The sequence below is a fragment of the Elgaria multicarinata genome, chromosome 6 (assembly GCF_023053635.1).
Source record: "Elgaria multicarinata webbii isolate HBS135686 ecotype San Diego chromosome 6, rElgMul1.1.pri, whole genome shotgun sequence".
NCBI classification, from domain to species: domain Eukaryota; kingdom Metazoa; phylum Chordata; class Lepidosauria; order Squamata; family Anguidae; genus Elgaria; species Elgaria multicarinata.
Genome location: NC_086176.1, coordinates 88,386,788 through 88,410,012, shown reverse-complemented (window position 1 = coordinate 88,410,012; position 23,225 = coordinate 88,386,788). Strand labels below are relative to the sequence as shown.

The 23,225-nt window shown below is 41.3% G+C and overlaps 1 protein-coding gene across 3 annotated transcripts in view; it reads right to left on the bottom strand.

Annotated features, from left to right (window-relative positions):
* Nucleotides 1-23,225, bottom strand: part of ADAMTS6 (ADAM metallopeptidase with thrombospondin type 1 motif 6) — a 194,104-nt gene that overhangs the window by 4,742 nt on the left and 166,137 nt on the right. For all 3 annotated transcript variants that reach the window (XM_063128018.1, XM_063128020.1, XM_063128019.1), the window contains 4 exons: nt 12,541-12,670; nt 11,290-11,494; nt 6,057-6,233; nt 3,776-3,932 (listed from right to left, as the gene is read on the bottom strand). In XM_063128018.1, coding sequence (XP_062984088.1) covers nt 3,776-3,932; nt 6,057-6,233; nt 11,290-11,494; nt 12,541-12,670 — 669 coding nt within the window. The remainder of the gene's footprint in view (nt 1-3,775; nt 3,933-6,056; nt 6,234-11,289; nt 11,495-12,540; nt 12,671-23,225) is intronic.

Here is a 23,225-nt window from a genome sequence, read left to right as displayed (position 1 = left end):
ACCTATTCTGTTTCTGAGACGCAAGACCTGTAAAAGTTTATTTGTAATATATTGCTCCTGTAGAGCATTTATATTTTTTTTAAATAACACACTGTTTTTAGATACTAAAATGTTTTAAAAGGCAAAGTGTATAAATATAAAGGAAACTAAAGCCTGTATAAAAGCAGATGAAATGGCATCAGGGATAGAGTTTCAGGTGACCTTGTAAAACCTGGATTCAACTGCCATCTGTATATTAAAGTACAGATGTGCTATATCAAATACATATCAAATGCATGTGTGTGCTATATCAAATACATGCTGTCAGTATCTCACTTCGAATAACAAATGTAATGTTAACCTCATCAGTGGCCACTTGCCAAGATCTAGCCTATAATGCTCTAATTCTCCAGTTAAATGTCTGTTTCACAAAGAACTAAAGCAGATGTTAATTGTGACAAGATGTCACCACTTTATTTCATCCATTCTTACAACCATAGATCTTTTGTTTCTGCTCATTTATGAACTGATAGTTACAGATTTCCAAAGTCAAAACTGTGTATTTCAGGATGGCTATGATGCAAGCAGATGGCTCAACCAGATTTAAAACATTGTATTCCACTCATGTTGTAAATGCTTTTTACAGACAGCTACCTACGAGAGGCAAGAACTGCTAATCACTTAACATGGACAAAACTACTGCCTATGCTAATAGTATCTAATGACGAGCTGGGTTCGCACGACTCAGCTACCCCTGAGTGGGGGTTAAGTATTCAAAATGTCGCCTGGCATGTGCCACAGCTTAGCATGTTTTAAACAACCCCTGATGAGCCCAGCATCTCATCTGAACTGGGCCACTGTACAGCAAAAGCAGAATCAGAAATCAGGGAAGTATCCAACTGTGTAATTCCGCAAACTCGAATAGTGCTAGTAGAACTCTGCCAAACCTTTCTGTTGCGCAACTGCTTGTACATTACACTTGCACAAATCAGACTTTAGTTGGATTCTCCTCCTATGCACAGTTGGGAACCTAGGGCAGTATCCAACTGGGCCTTCTGCGCATGGCCACCCCTGCAGGTTTTGGTGCAAATGCAGCCAGTCCCATAGGTTCTGGTCCATGTGCAGCCAGTCCTGCAGGTTCTGGTCTGTGTGTGGCCAACCCCAGCCTGCAAGTGGCCCCTACTGCTTTCGTGACACAATATAGCACTTCTGGGGGCAAGCCTTGAAACAAGTGGAAATAGTCATTTCTGGAAGGGGCAGAATTCCAGCGACTTCCCCACTTCCAGAAATAAGTGTTTCCACATGTTTCAGGGCTTGTCCCTGGTAGCACTATAGTGTGTCACTCAAGTGGTTGGGGCCACTTATGGACCGGGGGCAGTGGGCTGGCTGTGCATGGATTGGAACTGGTGGAGCTGGCCACACACAGAAGGCCCCAATTGGATACTGCCTCTAATTTCTGCTAGTACAACATCACCAGCGGAATGACACAGATTGATTTTATCCAAGAATTTTTTTATTTACAATTTATTTAAGACATTTATATTCCACTTTGTAGAAAAACTCTCTTACAAGGTGGACTACAATACACTGAATGCTTTTATAATAATATAAAAAACAACTTAGTCAACACTAAAACCATTTAATTTAAAACTAGCTCATTTCCTGCAAAAGCTTTTGCCACAAGTGGAATTCCCAACAGCCTTATATAATGAATGCTCTAAAAAGGCTGGGAGTACTATTTTCCCTTGCTGATCTGCAGCCTGAAGTGAAGAAGATTCATTACTAAAGTCACTCCTTCTGTGAATGATTTATTTAAGAAATTTCTTACTTGCTTTTCATTATAAAATAATCCTACACAGTAAAATAATACAACATTGACAAAAAAAAAACCCATAATCAAACAGTGGAGAACAGTGACAGATAAATAATGGTTTACACAATATGGCAAAAGAAAAGAAAATTCAATCAAAAGCATTGGTAAAAAAAATAGATCTTTAGCTGGCTCCAAAAGCTTTTATGACTTGGCGCTTATATGAAGGGGAGGGAGTTCCATAGAGTGCCTATACTGAAAAAACCCTCTCTTGGGTTGTCACGTATTGAACTCCAGGCAAATATGCTACCATCAAAAGAGCATCCCCATTCAATCTTAATATCCAGACAGATATATAAGGGAGAAGGCGTTCCATCAGGTAATCAGGTCTTAAGTCATGTACGATATATGTCGTCATAATCACCTTGAACTTGGCTCAGTAGCTTATTGGCAGCCAGTGCAACTCCTTCAGAACTAGTAAGTAACTAGTTCCCAGGTAGCTGTCCTACTCAGCAGCCTAGCCGCAGCATTTTGCACTGGCTGCAGCTTCCAGGCCAATCTCACAGGCAAGCCAAAATCAACATGCATTGCAAATTCAATCACTGGGTAGAAACCAATGGGGTGCTTAACCCTCTGCCAATTTCCTTGCCCCCGCCAATTCCTGTCCATAAACGGAACCCACAGCTTGCAGAACAAAGGAAGATTTAGTGCTTCTGGGGCGACCAGAAATGAGTAAAAATGCTCGTTCCTTGATTGGTGAAGGTTGGCGGAGCATAAGGGAGCTCTGTTGTCCTGCCCCAATCAAGAAATAATTGTTTCTGTTTGTTTCAGAACTTCCTTCGGAAAACGCTAAATCACAGTTATGCAAGTGGTGGATTCCGCTCACACAACGGAATCAGCGGGACCCACTGCTTGTGCAACAGAATCAGCAGGGCACAAGAGAATTGGTGGAGGCATAAGTGCCTTGTTGGATTCTGCCCATGAGAATACCAGTGCAAGGATCTATGTGGCCAGGCTACTATGTGCCTTGGCTACTAGTATCTAAATTTTACATGGAAAGCTAGAATATCCCTTTGGTTGCAGGTGCCTTGTTTCCATAGACATGCATTTTGTGAACACGTGCAGAACGATGACCAGTGCAAAAGAATATCCTCATTTAAAATGCCAGAAGCTAGTGATACTGATCTCTTTTAGACAAGTAAAAGCCTCATTGATTTGAGGATAGAATCAAAGGGAAGATCATCACCCTCACTCCTATACTTGTTTTCTAGTGACAAGTTCATGGATTAGAGTTAGAGATGTCTCTGAAATGCAACTACAATGGGCCTAGATCAGGAATCACAGTCAACAGTAGGCTAGGCTGTGTTTAACTACTGCTTGAGAGCTAGACTGTCTCCACCTTGAAGATTTTAATAATGCCTTACTTCTCATCAAGTAGGTATTCCAAAAAGACAGCTATTTTTCTCCCATAAAAAGTATTGATACCACTTCATGAGCGCTACATAGCAAGTCTTGGTGAGATAGAGGAAAAAGCAAAATACTTTCTTCCGAAGTTGTCTATCAAAATTTGCCACCTGACTTTGAACATCTGACTTCTCCTTTGGGTAAAAGATTTTACCTGGAATCCTGAAATCCTTGTCATTTTCTGTGTTGACTTGAACAGGAAAATGGATAGGTCTGCAGTAGAGGTGCCCCCTCTAGAGCTTTCTAGATTGCAGTTCCAGATTTCCCTAATACATTTCAGCATTGATTTGGAATTTGTAAGAAAAAAAATCAAATCCTGGCTCTACAAGGATGAAGCTAATAACATATTTTTCCCTGGAGGAATAAAGACTTCTAATTTTATTAAATACAATAGAAACAGCAGAATTTCCTGTTCTACAATATGGTTAGGTAGAATTATGTTTAAGGAAAAATAGTTGCTAAAATGTTACGTTCCGCATTCATCTTTTTTGCAATAAAATATATTAGCAAAACCAAACTCACCTTCTGTGTTGGAAATGGGAGTACTGTCACATTTACTTTCACATTGCTGCATTGATGGAGGCCGAAGAGTATCTGGACAGTCACTGGATGCTTGCCCAGTATACGAGAGACACTGTACAGTTCTCATTTGTTGTCCAAGGCCACACTGTGCAGAACACTAGATTAAAAAGATGGCATGAAAATAAGCAAGATCAACATGGTGAACAGAGGTAGCCAATTCACATACAAAAGAAATGCTAAGCTGCTGCTTGATATTATAAGATTGTGCTGGTGCTGTGGGATGCTCTTATCATCGTCATGTTGAAAAATTTAAACTAGACAGTGTTTGGGTTCCACTTTTGTAACAAGGACATGCTTACTACTATTCTTCTCCCACAGAACTCATTTCATAGACCCCTCTTACTTACTTATTTTGTAAAATAAAACACCCCTAGTTGACAGCCTTCAAAGTTAATGCTGAAACCAGATCAAAAACAGACTGAGGCCAAACTAGTTTCTGTCATAGGAGAGCTGCAATTGGCCATATGGAAAAGGGGACATGGCTGTAAACTAAAAAAGAGTCCTGATTTAGGTGCAGGCTAACAGCTACTGCAGTTCTGGTAGATAAGAGAATCATCCATTTAAATGCTTGCATTTTTGTATTTCCACTGTATGCTGTCTAAGGTTTGTCATGGAAGACAGCGTTATAGGCCTTAGCTAGACCTAAGGATTATCCCAGGCAAATGGAGGGGTCGTTCCTGCCTGCTCCCAGGATTCCCTGTGTGTCGTTTGGATGCACAGGGATGATCCTGCGACAATCCCGGGATATAGGCCTGGTCTAGCCATGGCCATGGAATACATTTTTCCAGAAATTGAACAATTGGGGTTATTTGATTCTGTTACATGAATTTTAATTTGGGGCAATTTAGTGAAAATGCTTCACAACACAAAACTGCTCAGTCTGGAAGACCCACTTTATTTTATTGACATAACATACATTATAGACTCAACCCAATCCAGCTTCATCTAACCTCCAAATATGTTGGACTGAAACTTCCAGTATTCCCAGCCAGCATGAGCATTGTTGCAGTCCAATAAACCTGGAGGGACCAGGTTGGCAAGTCTGACCTAATGGGTACCTGTGATATTTGCAAATCTTCATTCCACATTAAAATTACATCTGAAAGGGGCATGAAATGGGAGGCTGGCATTTCCCAGCAATCAAATATTGCAGGTAGAGAAAATGCAATATCCAGCAACAGCAGCGGTACCTTGGGTGAAGATGTTTGTAGCCTTCACAACAACTATGTATTTATTGTCTGGAAAGGCCCTAAAAAGCACCATTGGTGAATCACCTATTTGGACTACTATAACATACTCTATGCAGGACTGCCTTTGAAAACTGTTCGGAAACTTCAACTGGTCCAGAATGCTGCAGCCAGGCTGTTGACCAGGCTCAATTACAGGGAGCATTTGACTCTCTTGTTACAACAGCTTCACTAGCTACCGGTGTGTTTCCAGGTACAATTCAAACTGCTTGTTATGACCTATAAAGCCCTTTATGGCTTGAGATCAAGCTACCTGAAAGACCACCTTTTGCCATTTGAACCTACCAACATTTTAAGATTTGGGGGTGAGGCCCTTCTCTCCTGACCATCAGAGGCAAGCGAGTCTTTCAGTGGTTTTGGAACTCCCTGCCAAAGGTTGGCCCCCTTTTTGCTGTTCTTCTGATGGCAGGCAGACGGTTTTATTTAAGCAGGCCTTTGGCATGTAAGCTGGTCTGCTGGATTGGGTGCTTTTAAAAAAACACTTTATTTGATTGTTGCTAGCTGCCTAGAGCACCATTTCCCGGTGAAAAGGTGGGGCATAAATAAATAAATATGTCCCCTTAAGCTGTATTGGGTCAAGCTGTTGCAGTGCAAACAGGTTTTGCACTTCACTGCTAGTGAAGCATATGATAACTGACAAGGAAGCAAATTGAAACAATTATGTGATACACAATATTTTGTAGCAAGACGTCATCAACAAACTTTCCCTCTAATATCTTGTAATATGAGGCAACCAATATTCAAGTCCAGGAAAGCGTATGACATAATAAATGTGTTAAGTATTTAACAGTTCAATCCTATATATGTCTATTCAAAAGTAAGTCCAATTGAGTTCAATGGTGCTTGCTCCTTGGTAAATGGGTAGATTGGAGTCTAAAGAGCCTATGACTCTTTGGTGTTTTGTTGCAACAGTTGAAATGGCTAGCTCTCTGGAATATTTCTTTTTAGTTACCCAGCAAGCCTGCCTGTATTACCTGTCCCCAATCTCCTGTAACCCATCGTGGTGGAGGACATCTGCCCAAACTACAGCGCATGCGGACTGGTGGCTTGTTTTCTTCTTGGCAATGTGAAACTGGAAATGTTTTAGAAAGGTCACTGCTTTTGCAGAGAACAATACGATGCTTGAAACCAGGACCACATTTTGGAGTACACTGGAAAGAAGAGACGTACAAGATGCATATAATTAAATACGAAAAATTAAAATGCAAAAGTTTAAATATATTAAATCACCTCCCAAATAAGAGTATCCATTAATTCTAGGTCAGCAACACCAGTCATATTAATGAGAATAGAGTTATTGATTAAGTCCTGTGTGGAACCATACCTACAATTGTGCTTCCAGCTGACCATGGAAGAACAATGCTTCTGCAGTGCTAAGGGGCCCTAGTATGGAAAGGACCTGTGTGAAACAAACAGCATAGATCTGAACAGCTTCACATATTTGCATAAAAACCATTAAGCTCCTTTCTATAATGCCTAGGCTCAAAGCTCAGTTGATATTAGGAGCTGTGGCTTACTCTAGGGACCTTAGAGCCAACAGCAACCTTTCTGTCTTCAGTGCCTACTTGGCATTCCGGAGTCACATATAGGCCTCCCCATTGTGCTGAAGCACCTGTCTCACAACCACTGCTACACTGAACAGGGGGGACAGAGGAAGAATCCCCTTGCATTTAAACTGGGAGCTTTATGCCCATGCAGAACACAGGACCAGACTCTTCATGTATCTTCTATTCTAGCTGAGGTAGCAAGAAACCAAGGAGGGTGTTTAGTGGGGAAAGACTATGCTGTCCCTCTATCTTTTTGTTTAGTTTGTTTCTAATAGTGACAGGATGAGTTTGTGATCTGCACACAAATTTCTGTGGATCACAACTTCGTTTTCTTACTAATTAACAACAAAAAGGAGAGAAGCTGATGCTTTTAAACTGACCAAAGTTCCCCTTTATGTCCAAGCTTGGGGAATTTAAATTATGGTTAGTGAACAAGACAGGATCATGGTTTGATCCTCACTTATTTCAACAAGCCATAGTTTAAACTAACCCCCCAAGGTGATATTTAAAAGGGAACTCTGTTTCGTTTAAAACTGGAAATGAAAGCTTCCTATCTCTTCATGGCTGCATCAGGTGAGCAAGATAAGAGCATGACACTCATGCACATTTGGCTAAAAGACAGGTTGCTAACTTGTAACTGCAGTCACACATATGTGCACTGTGTCTGCATGGGAACCTTCTATATAGCTAAGGAATTCCCAATGTTCATGTCCCAGGCATGTTCTTGCTTATTCCTGCAATCCCCTTGGGGATGCAGCCTCAGAATCAAAGGAAACCTCATTACTACCCATGTAGGCACTGAAGCAGCAATGGTGGGCAGGCTGTGTGAATGCACAGATGACCACTCGAAGAATTAGTTACAGGTAAGCAACCTGTCTTTCTTGTTCATGATTTCTGTGCATCACACACATGGGCAAGTAGCAAGATGACTTACTGGATCAGTGCCCTATTGCGGAAAAGCCAAAAGGACAGAATGTACAAAAGAGCAGTCAGCTATAGCTCTGACATTCAGCTAATAAAAGTCAGTGTAGCCAGGTAGCTACACAACACAGCTCAGAAAGAGGATCCCTTTAGCAATCATGATCAATAAAGCACTCCCAAGAAAGCTATAAAGACTGATCTCTTCCACCAGGCCAGTGGAATTTTAAGATTTTTTAAAAATGTTTTTAGGATGTTTTTAACAATGTATATTATATTTTAACTGAGTATTATGTATTTTATCAATTATTGTTGTTCCCTGCCTCAATCAAAATGGAGAGGCGGGTAAGAAATTATTATTATTATTATTATTATTATTATTATTATTATTATTATTATTATTATTTATTGTTGTTGTTGTTGTTGTTGTTGTTGTTGTTGTTGTTATTATTTTGTGGTAGGTCTGCATGACCCAGGAACCAAATCTTTGCAATGACTCTGGCGAAACTGTTCTACATGGGACTTGTAAAATGTCCCATACAGAACATCTAGGCAGTGAAGAGCAGACATTTAGGCAGTGAAGAGCAGACATAACTGGCATAGAGTGTGAGGGGAGGAAAGCTGGTAGAACAATGTCCTGGTTGATATGGAACTCAGAGACCACTTTCAGGAGAAAAGCCACATCAGGTTGGAGCACCACTTTATCACAGTGAAAATTTGTGTAATGTGGCTCAACACATAATGTACAGATCTCAGCTGAACAACGTGCCAAAGTTACTGCAAAGAGGAAGGCCGTCTTCCAGAACAATAAGTGTGATTCAACGGTACCTAACAGTTTTAATGGCTTGGTAGTTCTGTAGGCTTTAACTGCTAAGAGGCCCCATGCTGGTGATGGGTGCAAAGCCTGTAATTTTGCATAAATGGGACTCTTTACGGCTACTGGTTGCGCAAAATGGCTCTTTAAGGAAATGGCTGAGCTGCCATTTTGTGGCTTGGTGGCGGAGTAGGATGCCGTGCGTCTGCAGACCGACGACTGGCTTGCCATGAACAGCAGACAGTGGTGAGATGGGCCATCCCTAGGTCAGGAGCATCTATAGATTGGTGCTAAAAGGTAGCAGTAGGTATGGGTGGTACTTCTGGTAGTGTGGCTAATGGTGGCAAAATTAAAGAAGGCAGAACTGTAGCTGCTGGTATTATAGGCAATGGCAGGGAAGCAATTGCTTGTTGTCAATACTGGAGGCACAGGGTGGTATTGCTGGAATGGGATGGGTGGTTCCAAGAAACCTGTCGATTCTGGAAGGGGCCTCAATACCATAGGTGATGGCGCCCGGCAGGTCCTGTTCGATGAAAATGAAGGCCTGGACTGGCTGGAGAACCAGAAGTAGTCCCTACCATCTCCACCAACATAACCCCATGGAGGTTTTTTGAAGTACCTTTGCAGAGGTTGGTCCAAGCAAAGTGGGAAACAGCAATCCCACATGCTATAAAGGGAGTGCGACCGCTGTAGAGGTTGCTTGTGCCAGGACAAACTCCATGTTCTCCAATCAGAAAATAAATAGTCTGAATAGGCAGAATCTGGAAATCCCATATGCAAAGCAGAGAAACAATGAATGGCTATGAGATAAGAATGGCTTCATCAGCTCTCCTCCAAGGTGGGTGTTCAGGTGTCCTCCAAGGTGGGGGTTCATCTTGTATTTCACCCTCAGACATTGAGGCAATTCCTTGGAGGTCATCATGTGGGTGTGATCCTGTAATCGTATCTATTGCCAACCTTTTCAGGATAGTTATAGGCAAGTTAAAGAGAGGAAGATAGCACAGGAGGTGTAAACACCACAGCCGATTCTGAAGGGGAGAGAGCAACTGATGAAGATGACTTTTTCTTCTTCGTTTTCAGTTCTGACTGGAGCGAATGACATGCTCTAGCCTTTCAGTTAATTTCTTTGCCATAGTGGTATTCAACAAAATGGAAAGAACGAAAAGACAGAGAAAAGAGAAATGATAGCAGAATATTAAAATAATCCTCAGCATGTTCCAATTTTCTCTCAGGAAGAAGCGAATAAATGGAGAAGATTCCCTATGAGGCTGTCACAATGCCGTCTTGAGAGAACTGAGGGAATAGGCGGGAGCATGCCCAGGATATGTGCACTAATTCCTCAGCTATAGAAGGCTTCTGAATGGGGCTCTGCATGTGATGCACAGAGACCACAAAGAAGAACCTTAAGTTTAGCATTGCATATATAAAAGTCCATAGTGTTTTGGATTCAGGAAGTAATAATATCCGTATAAGTATTTGTAACTCCAGCACAGGTATGAACTGATCTTAAGTACTGTATTCAGTTTAGGCATATCATTTTTTAAAAAAAGATTGAGAATGGACTAGTGTAGGAAAGGGTGTATATGTAACTGAAATTTCAAAATGCATCAGAAACAAAGGAGAAAACCAAAAACATACTAAACCATATTTCTGCACTGTATAGGCCATTTCTGTGCTGGCATCTCACCATCAGACTGTTATGGCATATCCTTATGCTTCATTTATACCAGCTAGAGAGCTTTAGGATACCAATGAAATCACCTGCACCAGTAAAACTCCATGGTTACACCAATGAAAGTTATCACTGGTATAGATAGGACCATAGGATTGCTCTGCCCAAATCTTTCATAAGAGAATCCATTTGTAGTACCCTAGGCTACTCCAGCTATGGCAGGGAGGCATGAGTACAACATCTGTCCTGGTGTCTTATTTGGCCCTCTTAGGCCATTGCTAGACCAGGCTATATCCTGGGCTGATACCCGGGATCGCCCCTGTGCATCCAGATGACGCACAGGGGATCCTGGGCTCAGGGAGAGATCAACCCTCCCTGGCTCCAGGATATAGCCTACCCTTTCAGCCCTATTTTTCCCGCAGTCTCGGGCTGAGCCCAAGACCGCAAGCGCGTAGCCCGTTCCGCCGCTTTTCCCAGCTCCACACAATTACTTGCGCATAGCCGGGAGAAGCTGCGCACGGGGCGCAGTGCTCCCCAGGAACACTGCACCCATCGGGGGCAGAGTGGCAGGAGCAAGGGAATCTATTTTTTTAAAAGAAAAACTTACTTTTAGTCATTCGTGCGCGCCTGCGCAGCCAGCCCTTAACATTTTTTTAAAAAAAAATGGCGGACGCAACGGGTCTTTCCTTTAGCCCGTCGCGTCTGACATGTAGACAAGGGCAACAGCCTGCAATAGTTGCATCGCAGGCTCTCCCCTCCTCTCGCCCAGATTTTAAGGTAGGTCTAGTAAAGGCCTTAGATTCTTTTTCCCTTGGAGCCAGAGATGAAGGGAAAGGGCACAACAAGCATGTAGTTCCTTCTCTTTCTGTTTGGGCTAGATATCCTAGCAGTGGAACAAAAGTCTGAGGTGTCTCACTGGACTTCCTGTAGCCAGGGATGCATCCTGATTGCCAATGGGGCTGCCACTCATCATGTCACTCACTTGTAGCTCTGAAAGAATGCACAGTCCTTAAAAAGGACCACTCATGTATTCCTGCTCCATTACGGATGTTTTGTTTCTTTTGCTATTTGAGATGGTTGGGTAGATGGAGTGCAGAAACAGTGTCTAGATTAGTTCCACATGGGTGGTAATGTGTGATCCTGGACACCAATAATTTGGTGCAAAGTGGAAGAACAGCTAACTTGGCTTTGACAATTAATGAAAGATTCTGATGTGTATTGCATCTGTTATTTAATGTATTTGTAATTTTACTCACTTCTGACCAATCCAAAGGAACCCATTGTGGTGGGCAAGACTGGTTATTACAAGATTCTTTTTCAATTGGCCGGTATGTTAAACAATGGCTACTGTCCAAGGTCTCCTCTTCAGAAGGTCCAATCTTCCTGATACACAGAACTGTTCGTGATCGCATTCCACCATCACAGGTCTTACTGCATTCTGACCAATCTCCTATAAACCACCTTCAAGAAGAATATTGGAAAAAAATACTTATTAAATGGATATTCACACAGTTAACAAATATACCTAACTGAACAACTTAGAAAATAATAAATGTAATTCTTCCTAAAGTCCCACTGAAAGTATATTGATATAATTCTCAGAAGAGAGACTGCTCCTGCTCAATGTCTTGTGCAAGTGAGATGCACTGCTCACACAACAGAAAGCTGGCAGTTCTAAAAGCAACCTTGCTGACCTGCCCCAATCCAGAAATGCTTGTTTCGGGTCGCCTTTCAAACTGCTAGCTCTCCTGGCATGTGGGCAGGCTTACATACTGACCTACATCTAGAAATATAAAATATGTCAGTAAATACAAGCAATTTAAGTGAGATAAGTTCCCACCAGCCAGTCCCAGTTATTAACCTAACAGGTGTATTTCTGGAGTAACTAAAGTTACCAGAGTATGGATAACTGTGGCCAGGGCTATTTCTATCCAAGAGGGGTTCACGGTTGGTGTACCAGCAATAATTGGTGAAAGGTGCCCATTAGCCTGCCAATGTCTAAGACTGAGGCCTTAGCTAGACCTAAGGTTTATCCCGAGATCGTCCCTGCCTGCTCCCGGGATCCCCTGTGTGTCATTTACATGAACAGGGATGACCCTGGGACGATCCCGGGATAAACCTTAGGTCTAGCTAAGGCCTGCAATAAAAGTTCTCATTTAAGAACTTTTGGCTTGAATCTGTGTGTATCTGTGAAATTCTAGATAGTGGCAGTGGCTGCAGCAGCAATTTCTCTCTTTCTGACTTCCATTCTGCCACTGCATGATACCTCTAATGGCAAGCCACATAAAATACATAAAGAACAAATGTTTAAATGAGTCCGTATAAAGCAGTTTATCCATTGAATCTTCTCTTTATTTGGCTCTGAACTGATCACTCTCTTATCTCTGGAACCACAAAGTAAAATTGCCATGTTTTTGCCAACACAGTATTTTCCAAATTCTTCAGTTTGTAAATATAAATAACATGGGCATATCATGAATAAATTACCTCATGTACGAAGTACTTACTCAGGTGGACAAGGCTCAGTATTGCAAGCTCTTTGATTTTCTGGTGGCTTACTATCAGGATCACAGTAATTGTTCTGTACTATAGAACTGTCGTCCAGCCGTTTACACACTATTTCTTGTTTCTGCACACCTTGGGAAGGAACAGAATAACATTACTGGTACGTCCACTCTGATTTTCCTTACTTCAGGCAGACACAATTTGTGAGCCATCAATCCAAATGAAGCCTATCAGTCATATAAAACAATCCCCAAAAGGCTCAATGGACCTCTTGATTTTGTCACCTTCTTGGGCCTGCAAAAATCAGGGGCAGTTTGTTAAGCACCAAGCATGTGGCTAATGGGCTGCATTCAATTTATTTATGATTTCTTTCATCTACCCAATAACAGGCATTCTCCGGGTGAATTACAATCGGTTAAAATAGTAAAATACCATATAAACAACTGAAAGAATAAAATACAGTACAAACAGTTAAAAAGAAGTTATGTAATCCTACTTTACCAGTATACTTTATTGTGCTCTCTAAAATTAAATAGATGTGGAACTCCTGTACCACAATTTAATGTTTAGCTACAACAATATTAGGGTGCTTCCAACTGGACGGCTCTGAGTGCTACCAATTAAAATACATTGTACAGCTATTCCAACTTTTCCTCTTTAACAGAATTTTTTGTGGAAAGAAAAAGGGGGAAGAGTTTGTGGAAAAACCCAGGAGGATTACAAGTGGACCACAATGTTGACTTGGGTTAATTAATCTATGATTTGCAGGTACGTGCACTGCATGCAAGCCACTTCTGGTGTGTAGCAATAACCTACAAATGGTTATTTGGGTTGTTCATGGGTTAAACAACCCAAATTTAATCCATGGTTTGTTATTAAGTTAACTTAGGGTTGTTTAACCCATGAATAACCAAAGAGTTCAGGTGTCATGCTGGAAGTGGCTTGTGCCCAGTGCACTTCACAAATCATAGGTTAATTAAGTCATGACTTGCAGACAAATGTCAGCACACATGCAAATAGCACTGTTGTCTGGACCTCCTGTAAAATTTCATTCATGAGGCAAGACAATTGCATGATAAAAGCCTTGTCTGGAACACCCTTAAAAACTATATTGCAAAAAATATATTTAGGAATACTACTGTTTTCTAAGACAATGAACAGTTGAGTATACATCAAATTGTTCTTATTTGTATATCTTAATTTTTTGGCAAACATTTGCATGTGATCTTCATATAAAACTCAAAAATATGCTATATTGGTCTATTTCAGGTCAGAATAACAATATTCATTTTGTCCTTATATATGTGGAGGGTTCAATATCTCCTATTTGTGAATCATATCCCAAGAGCCCTTTCCTTCCCTCACCCCTCCTCTTTTGTCCCCTCACATACTGGATACTTTTTATGGCCTCAACATAAGTTGAGCTGTGTGTCTATCCAGGCAGTTAAATTCACATCCAATCCATTGTTGTATAATTCAAAAACTTCATCTTCATTGAAACATAACATAAACAACTAATCAATATAGGATCAATACTTAGTAATAGAAGGATGAGGAATGGATGAGCTGGATGGAAGAGATTGATAGAGGTGAATGGATGAGGTGACAAAAACAATGCAAGCCCAGGCCTTCAGGCTGCGATCTAGTGCATTAGTAGATAAACAGACCCGAGGGAGGTTTCTTCCAAACTGAGGAAGAGCTGGTGCTAACCAGATAGAAATTCTTCTTAGGGACAACTAATCAATGCATGAGAACCAAGCCTGAACAAGGCTAACAGATTAAGAGGGAAAACTAAAGCAATTACTAATACAGAGCCTAGGGAGCAACCTAACAAATAACATAATATCCAGTTGGGGCAGACAAACTTTAAACCACATTGCATTCAAAATAGGAACTGTGACTTAATGTCAAATTATTAACCAGGATCTTAAACCATGGTTTGGTCCTGGTTTAAGATCCTGGTTAGTAAATTGGCATCAAATCATAGTTTGTGATTTGATCCATTTTGGAGAACCTCTTAGGGGCTGCATTCCAGTTGTGGGCAGGGCAAAAGTGGGCATGGCTAAAAACATTCACCCGACCATACAAATGTCATTGTTACCTGTTTATAGCAGGAACCATGGCTACTCAGAAGCATGAGCAGCTTGTCTACTCACAAGCCTCTGCACGTCTACTCAGAAGCAAACAGGCCTAATCCCTCAGCAGCACTTTCAAATAACATTTCTACTCAGAAATGCATGTGCATTATGCTTACTCACAAGTAAGCAGAACAGGCCTCTGCAGGGTAAGGCTCAGAAGTAAGGGCTGAATCACTTATCAGCCACCGCCTCTGGCCTCACCCTCTTGGCTCTGAGTAGAAAACTTCATCTCCAATCAGCACCCAGTCGGAGTTAATTGCTTTCCCTTACTAAGCAGAGCAAGGGAGTGTTTTTCAGTGCTAAGCAGAGAAAAGTACTTATTTTTCCCTTTGTGGAAGATGGGGCTGGATGGGGAATCCCCATGATCCTAAGGCTTGCTAGCCAGAGGTTCCCCATCTCAAGTCTATAGTAAACATAACTAAGTCTGGATCCAACCACTGGATACTGGTTCTATTCATGGCATGTGTTCACTCTCTGAAGTATATAATGTCTCTACTATTGTTCAAGTTAAATTATTCCTGAATACAATTTTCTTCACAGTGGCAAATAGCTATACAATTAAGGGTAGTACTGTAGCACTTGCATAGAACTCTGCATGCCTCCTTAGAGTTATTAGTACCAGTTCATAGCACTTTTCCTGATGTTGACAAAGAGCATTTTTGGTTGTCTTTCAGATCCACCTTTTGCTAACTTTTGATCTCTCTGAAATATATTTTCCCATGCATATCCTTCCTGATTGACTATGTGTATCGTATGTTGTATGGAAAGCCACTGGGATTGATGACATATTTTCCAGGGATTGTGACCTTCTTGAAAACAGATGCTGCTTTGCCTCAATGACAATCCACTTGTTCTAGCATACAGAAGTACAACAAAGCTTGGTATTGTGTGTGCCATGTCCTTATTCATATATTTCAAATGGCACAATGTTACATTCAGGGTCATGTGTGGGAGCTTCTGCCAGTATCAGAAATGCAGCTGTGCCTTCTGAAAATATGTTCCACAGTCCCAAATAACATTTTGCCATTACTAGCAAAGAACAAAGTCATATCCGACCCAGTAGGCATGGGCCTGTGCATTTGACAGTGTCATGTGTCAAAGAGTTGGCAAATGGTAAACCACTGAGGATACTCCCCTCAATGATTAGGTGTTTGGTTTCAGGTGACCCAAAGCTTAGTTTTGGACACAACCCCCTAAGTTCCTTATTCATTTCTGCATACATTGGATTATTGTGCTTCAGGTACCATACATGAAAGTGTATTGGACCTCAATGAAGTTTTGGGGTGAATATGATGCCATGATGTCTTGTAAAGACCCCTCCTCTGGACATTTGGGTGTTTGATTTGGGTGGCCCAAAGCTTATTTTGGGGTACATATTTCCAGTCCCTTATTCATTTTGGAGTACACTGGATATTATTGACATGGGGGCGTCATGCTTGACAGTGTCTTGTACTCTAGACCAGACAGGCTGTGGTGTCTTGTGGTGTCTCTGAGGTTTGGCTATATTACTTTGAGTGGTCCAAAGTTTAGTTTTGTGTGCATGTCATTTCCTTATTCATATATATTATTGGTATGGTGGCAGTATCCCTGATAGTGACTGGCCTGAAAGCGAAGTTGTGGGAACTCAGTAGGCTGGATCCAAGGGAGGACCCCTTGAGCAGATCTCTTCACCTTGTTGTATGGCAGAGCTGGTCCTGGGTAAAATTTATGTAAGTTGTGATTAAATACAAAACCACATGATTGCTACAGGTCTATCACCTATCATCCTAGATGTAGATCTTCCTAAAAATTACATTTACTTTTATTCATCACATATGGTAAGAATTTTTGTCCTGATTTGTGGACCAGAAGACAGAATTACACATTTGTAAAGTTTCCTGTCCCTTTCCCTTAGGGTGGGAGGCATTGCTTACTGGCACCCATATCAAAAATGTTAAGTATTGGGGCAATGTAAACATGTGACAATTTTCATAGTTTTAATCCAAAATGCACAATTTTAGGCTTAACCACTCTACAATAAGGCAAGCCAGGAAGAAATTTGAGGAGCAAATTGCTTAAGCCATGAAAACAAACATTAACATTTCTTTAAATACATCAGTAGGAAACCAGTAGGAAATGAGCCAAAGAGGAAGCAGGACCATTAGACATCAAAGGTGTAAAAGGATACTGAAGAAGACAGAGAAATTATACAGAAGCTCATGATTCAATGCATCAATCTGCAGTGCGGAAGATGTTAGAGGTGTATTCACTCAGGATGATTATGTCAAATAAAGGCAACAAATGATTAGATTTTAGAACTGACAAGTTTTTTAAAAAAGTAGAAAAGCAGTGGTGACAAGTGGGAAGAGAAGAGCAAGGCAGCAGTTCTTATTAATTTTATTTATTTATTCATTTAAAGTATATATCATTTTTGAACAGGGCATTTTTCAAAACACAACATCCTGATAAAAATACAAGAAAAAAAATCAGTCAAGAAGCAGCAGTCCTTGGCAGAGAGAACAAGGAGGGAACAGTGCTATTATACTTGGAAAGGATTAAGGAAAGGGTAATGATTTCTTAGGCATGAAGTATCATGGCAGCAGATAGTTGTCTCCTAATGTGAGTCTGCCATGGTCATGTCTAATGTGTGAATTTAAGGTGCGATCCTACAACTCCCAGCAGTCCCAAGACAGACATGCTGGCTGGGGGATGCTGGTAGTTGTAGGATCTTTTTTTCTGTTTAAACATGCACAGGATTGCATCCTACTTTCCCCTTTGCTAGGCTCCAGTGGTGGAAATTAGCTCAATTGGGAGCAAAGCACCTAGAAGGAAAGCTGTAGAAAAAAAGACGGTGCACAGGCAGATGGTTCAGTTCGTCAAACCCCAGAGACAATTTGGTTATAAATCTGCATGTTTGTGAAAGGCACAAAATATATTTACGTTAAATACTAATGCTTCATATCTAATGGTACTCTTTTACCATATAAATGTCCAGACAGCATATATCTAACATTTATTTTTGAAAAGCTATGCAGAAGGAAAGAAATTTAAAGTTTAAATACAATACCTGTTGTGTGTGTTTTAACTGACCACTGTTACATAGTTCAAGATAGGATATTTTTAATAAAGCTAGCGGGAGTGTTGGCTCACAGTGGGAAGAATCCTGAAGCCAAACAAGACAGACAACCCAGATGTTAACTGGCTAGCCAAAACACATGTTGATCTAGTTAAAAATAAGCTATTTTGTAAAGCCTTGTATTATTGGATTTACTTTATGGTGCAATAATGGTAGGTGCCTAAATATATTTCAAAACCACTACTCCCCCCAATGAAATGCTATTGTAAAGTTTCCATTCAACAAAATGATTAATATAAACAACAAAATAAAGTTAGAGATTGTATTTTTAGGCAAGATTTATTGGGTCCAAGCCAGGGATATATGAGCACAGCAGAAGGATGTGGACATGCCTTCATATTTACAGAGTCCCCATACTTCATTGTTTGACAGAAGGTATTCCTCCCCACTGCAAAATAGTGTATTTGTTCCATAAATTAGATATGGGGTTTCTTTTGTGTGCTTCAGCAGCCTTTTACAATGAAGCCAGTCCTCATGTAGAAACCTGGATTGGAAAAACTGTGTATTAATGCCTCTGCATCCCTTTAAAATTTAAATGATCAATTTTGAATATGTGGCATTTCTTAAAAAGCCAAAGCAATATTGATGAACACAAGCATTAACATCCCTCAAGGAATAATTACAAATTGTTAGAAACACTTTATGGATTATAACAAAAGACATACAGCATCTTCAAAATTGCTAAGTGCAAGTCTAATACAAAATAAAAATCTGGCCACATTCACGGCATGTTTAAAGATGTTTTATACCAAGATTTCAACTTTCAAATTATTTGCCCATCCAAATTTAAATTACAATGGATCCTGTGTATTTTCCCCCAGGTCAGCAGGCGAAATACTTCTTACTGTTTATTATACGTTTTTGTTTGTACTCTGTTTATGATCTGGAGTGATTTTATACAACACTAGCCAAGTTTTGATTTATGTGACCAAAAGTTTCTCTGCAAAAGTGGTGGACCTACTAAAATGGTCTGCCCTTAGAAGCTAATGGATTCTGATGGATTCCAAAGGGCTCTGGGGGATTTTCCTGTGGTATGGTTGGCGGTCCTGTCAAAGCCCTGATTACTCTGTAGAATGTAGAGCTAAGACAGTTGACATGGTTGCTCCCAAACATCCAGAGCCCAGATTTCTTGGTATGCACCTAGGCTGAGGGCAATGAAGGAAGAGGGAAGACAGAACACAGGTGGAGGAAGACTTGTGTTGAGTCTGACCGAGCACAGTTTAGAACTCATTATTGAACCTACTCTGTGGTGGTGAGGGTTTCAAGAAAGAGTTCTTTTCCACCAGCATTGCATCTTCATCCAGTGGAGCTTTTCCGAATGGAAACCCTGGTGACAAACTTGCTGTGACAAGTTGGCATTTTGAAGACAAAGTTACTCACATTCATCACAACTTGGACACCACAGTTAGCGCAATTTCACTAGGAAAGGAGCACCGTCTGGTTCAATTTTATTGGATGAATTTCAGTTGTTGAGGCTTGGGGATGCAGACAAGTGCTTGGCCAAGTTCAACTGACCACCTGTGTGCTTGCCCCTTGACCCTCATGGATTATTACATCTAATAGGGCGGGGTTGTCTGGCTGGGTCCAGAAGGTTATCCACTCCTCCTTGAGAGAGGGAATGGTGCTGGCCACTTTAAAGGAGGAAATTATTAGGCCATTCCTGAAAAGGCCTAACATGGACCCAGAAGATGTTAACAATTTTAGGACAGTTGCTAATATCCCCCCCTTCCTGAGCAAGTTGCTTGAGTAGGTGGTTGCCAGTCAACTCCAGGCACTTTGAAATGAAATGGATTTTCTAGATCCATTTCAGCTGGGCTTCAGGCCTGGTTTTGGAACAGAAACTGCCTAGGGCACCCTCTGGGATGACCTTTGCTGGGAGAGGGACAAAGGAAGTGCGACCCTGAGGATTCTCTTAGACATCTCAGTGGCTTTTGATACCACCATCCATGGTATCCTTCTGGACAGGTTATCTGGGCTGGAAGTTGGAGGTACAGCACTGCAGTGGTTCTTCTCCTACTTGGATGGCTGATTCCAGAAGGTGGTGCTGGATAATTGTCTCTTGCCAGTTATGCTATGGGTGTCTGCAGGGCTCTTATTTCATCCTATATGCTGTTCAATATTTACATGAAACCACTAGGGAAGGTTATCTAAAGGTATGGGGCATGTTTACACCAGCCCCCCCCCCCCCGGAGGTTGTCCCTGGGTCATCCCTGTGCATGTGTCTTTGCAACTAGCAACCAGTCATCAATATACGGGTATATCCTTATACTCTGCTGTGGCTGACTTGTGAAGATTCTTCTTTTTCTTTTTCAAGTCAACAGCTTTTGGAGCCCAGGCCTTTTTCAATATTTACTTCGCAACAGACAATGTGAGAGAATAGCCAGGTGTCGCAGGTAGTTCAGGGCAATTAGATGCCAGTACTGTGCCTATTCTGGCTGGGTAGTCTCTAATCTCGACCTCCTGAATAATCAGGGAGGAGCCGTTCTCCTGATCGTCCCACCATGGTGGGGACAATTTGTCCCTTTGCCGTCGTCTCGGCCTGCCTGGGTTCCTTAGGCTTATGAGGCGTGTCCGCCGCCTTCAGGGCTTTTTGCCACAATACAGCTCAGAGCCTGTCCACTCTATGCTTACGGGTCTGTTTTGAGAAGGACATGCAATGCAATGGTGGCAAGTTTCAGCAATATGTACTTCACCAAGGCACAAGACACAAAGGGAGTGTCTGTTGGGGAGGGGGAGCTTGCTCCTGCATTTAACGCACTTTCTAAAGGGTGCCTTAACGGCCAATATGGCCGCAATCGGAGTACAACCCACAATCGCAACAAGTTAAACAATTCCAAATAAAATAACAGCAAACAGACAGTCAGAAAAAACAAGTGTGATAAAAAAGGTAGAATAAAAAGTAAAGAATTTCCCTCAGGAAAAAAATCACTAATGGAAACTCCTTTGAACGAGTGTTGCCACAATGGCAATCAATGAAGAACTGAAGATTAGGCGGGAACCACCCTGACATGTGCAGTGCGGTGGGGGAAGGGTTCCTGCCAAAAAGTTTCCCTGAGGTGTTGGAAGCATCTGAAACGAGGCTCTGTGCAGACACAGAGCCCATATGTGTGATGCATAGAGACTTTGATGAAGAATTTCGCCATCCCCAGGGGTCGCGCTGCTGTCTAGTTGCTGAGGGAGGATCGCGGAAGCAAGTAAGTCTGCAATCCTCCCCCTTCCCTTCCTCTATACCCTTAGGTGTAGACATGACCATGGGCTGAGGTGTCACCAATATGCGGATGACACTCACTGTACCTCTCCTTTTCATCTAATTCAGGTGAAGCAGTGGGTGTTCTGAACTAGTGCAAAGGTGCAGGAATGGACTGGATGAGGGCCAATAAACTGAGAGTCAGTCTAGACAAGGAGGAATTACTCTTAGTGGGTGGTTCATCTGCCCGGCTAAATGATGTTCAACCTGTTCTGGAGGGGGTTGCACTTCCCCTAAAGGATTGGGTTCATCATTTGGGGGTGCTCCTGGATCCAGAATTGTCACAAGGCACAGGTGGACTCGGTGGCATGGAGCACCTTTTATCAGGCTGATAAACCAACTACATCCTTATCTGGACAGAAATAGCCTAGCTGTAGTTATCCATGCTCTGATAACGTCTCGTTTGAATTCGAGAGGTTATCATAGCATGGATAGCTGTTGCTAGGATTGTATTGTGTTTTAAATTTTTGCACTGCTGTTAGTTTCTGTTTACTTATTATTTTTACTTTAATATTTCAGCTTTAAACTTTTCAGTTTTATACTGTATTTTATCATATGTATTTTATTGTCTTGTGTTTCATGGCTTAATTGTTGTAAATCACCTGGAGAACTCTGGCTATTGGGCAGTATAAAGATGTAATAAATAAATAAATAAATAAATTTTATTGTATACTTACGGTATTGAATTTTAGAGCACCACTGAGCCAACGCGAAGCACTTTTAAGCACCATCAGCTTCAGTTTACATCTCTCTTTCCAATGAAATCAATTGAACTTAGAAGTGCTTAGCTTTGGCTCAATTGTACCCTGTACATTCAAATTTCAGAATGAATGAATACAAAATAAAATTATTTCTCATATTAAAAATGCAGATGCATACAGATAACTTTTTAAAGTAGCCTTTCTTTCCCCTAAAATACAAATATATGATTTCAGTAGGTAATAATAAAAATGAATATATTGTTGTGAGCAAAACCCAAGTATACCAGTCAAACGAGACTGTTCCTCAATTAAGTCATCAGATTACAAAATAGCCCTAAAGAACTGAAGTGACTTGTACAGCAATGGAGATGCATATATTATTAGTTCTGGACAGTTGTAGGCTTATTTTTAGAAGATACAGATGAAAGTGTACTGTTATCACTATATCAGCATAGTGAAAAAATGTTTCCTGAAAGCCTCACACAGAACACACATATAAATATTACAATTCCATGTTGAGCAAAACTAAAAAATTGAGATAAATACCCAATACTTAGAAACTATTCCATATTCTAGGGCCAAAACAACTTTCATGGCTTAGTTAACGTTTTCTGCAAAAAGGAAAAACACAAGCCAGATTTTTTGTGTTCCCAGTGCTCTGAAGGTGCCTATCATTCTGGATTTAAAAACCCAAACTTAATCAACTTCATTTACAAACCAATATCTCTCACAGCATGAGAGTCACTTTCCCATAGTGCTGTTGATGCGGTACATGTAAAAATAGTGTGGCCTTGCCCATATAGTCCCACTATTCACACATACTACACTGAACAGTAGCCACTCACTTAGGGCAGTTCGTGGCCTTAGCTAGACCGGGCTTTATCACGGGGCGAATCCTGGGATTGTCCCTATGCATCCACATGACGCACAGGGGATCCCGGGATCAGGGAGGGATCATCCCTTCCTTGCCCCGGGATAGAGCCCTCCCCTTTGGGCCTGCTTTTTCCACAGTCTCAGGCCGAGCCCGAGACCACGGAATGTGTGGCCCATTGCCGCGGTTTGACCCAGTTCCGCAAAAGGGGAGCCTGAGACTGTGGTCGTCACACCTCACATGTAAACGGAGGAGGGATCTCGTGTTAAACACAACGCGAGACCTTCCCTCCTCCATCCTGGATTACATCTAGCTAAGGCCTGTGATATGGCACAGAAGTATTGTACTCAAAGAAAAGTAAAAAAAAAATCTCATAGACTGTACAACGAAAGTAGGACTTTGGATCTTGACAAATGTTAATAAAGCTTTTATCAAAGGAAACTGATGCTACAAACCCATACTCCTTAAATAAAAGTGGAGTATTTGGGGGGATTGTTGAAGGATACTACCCAGGATAAAATCAAGGTTTATGCACAGCCCTTATTACATTTTTCATGTAAATTTCTATGTATACTCTAAGCATTTAATTTCCAATGGTTGCATAACACAGGTTCT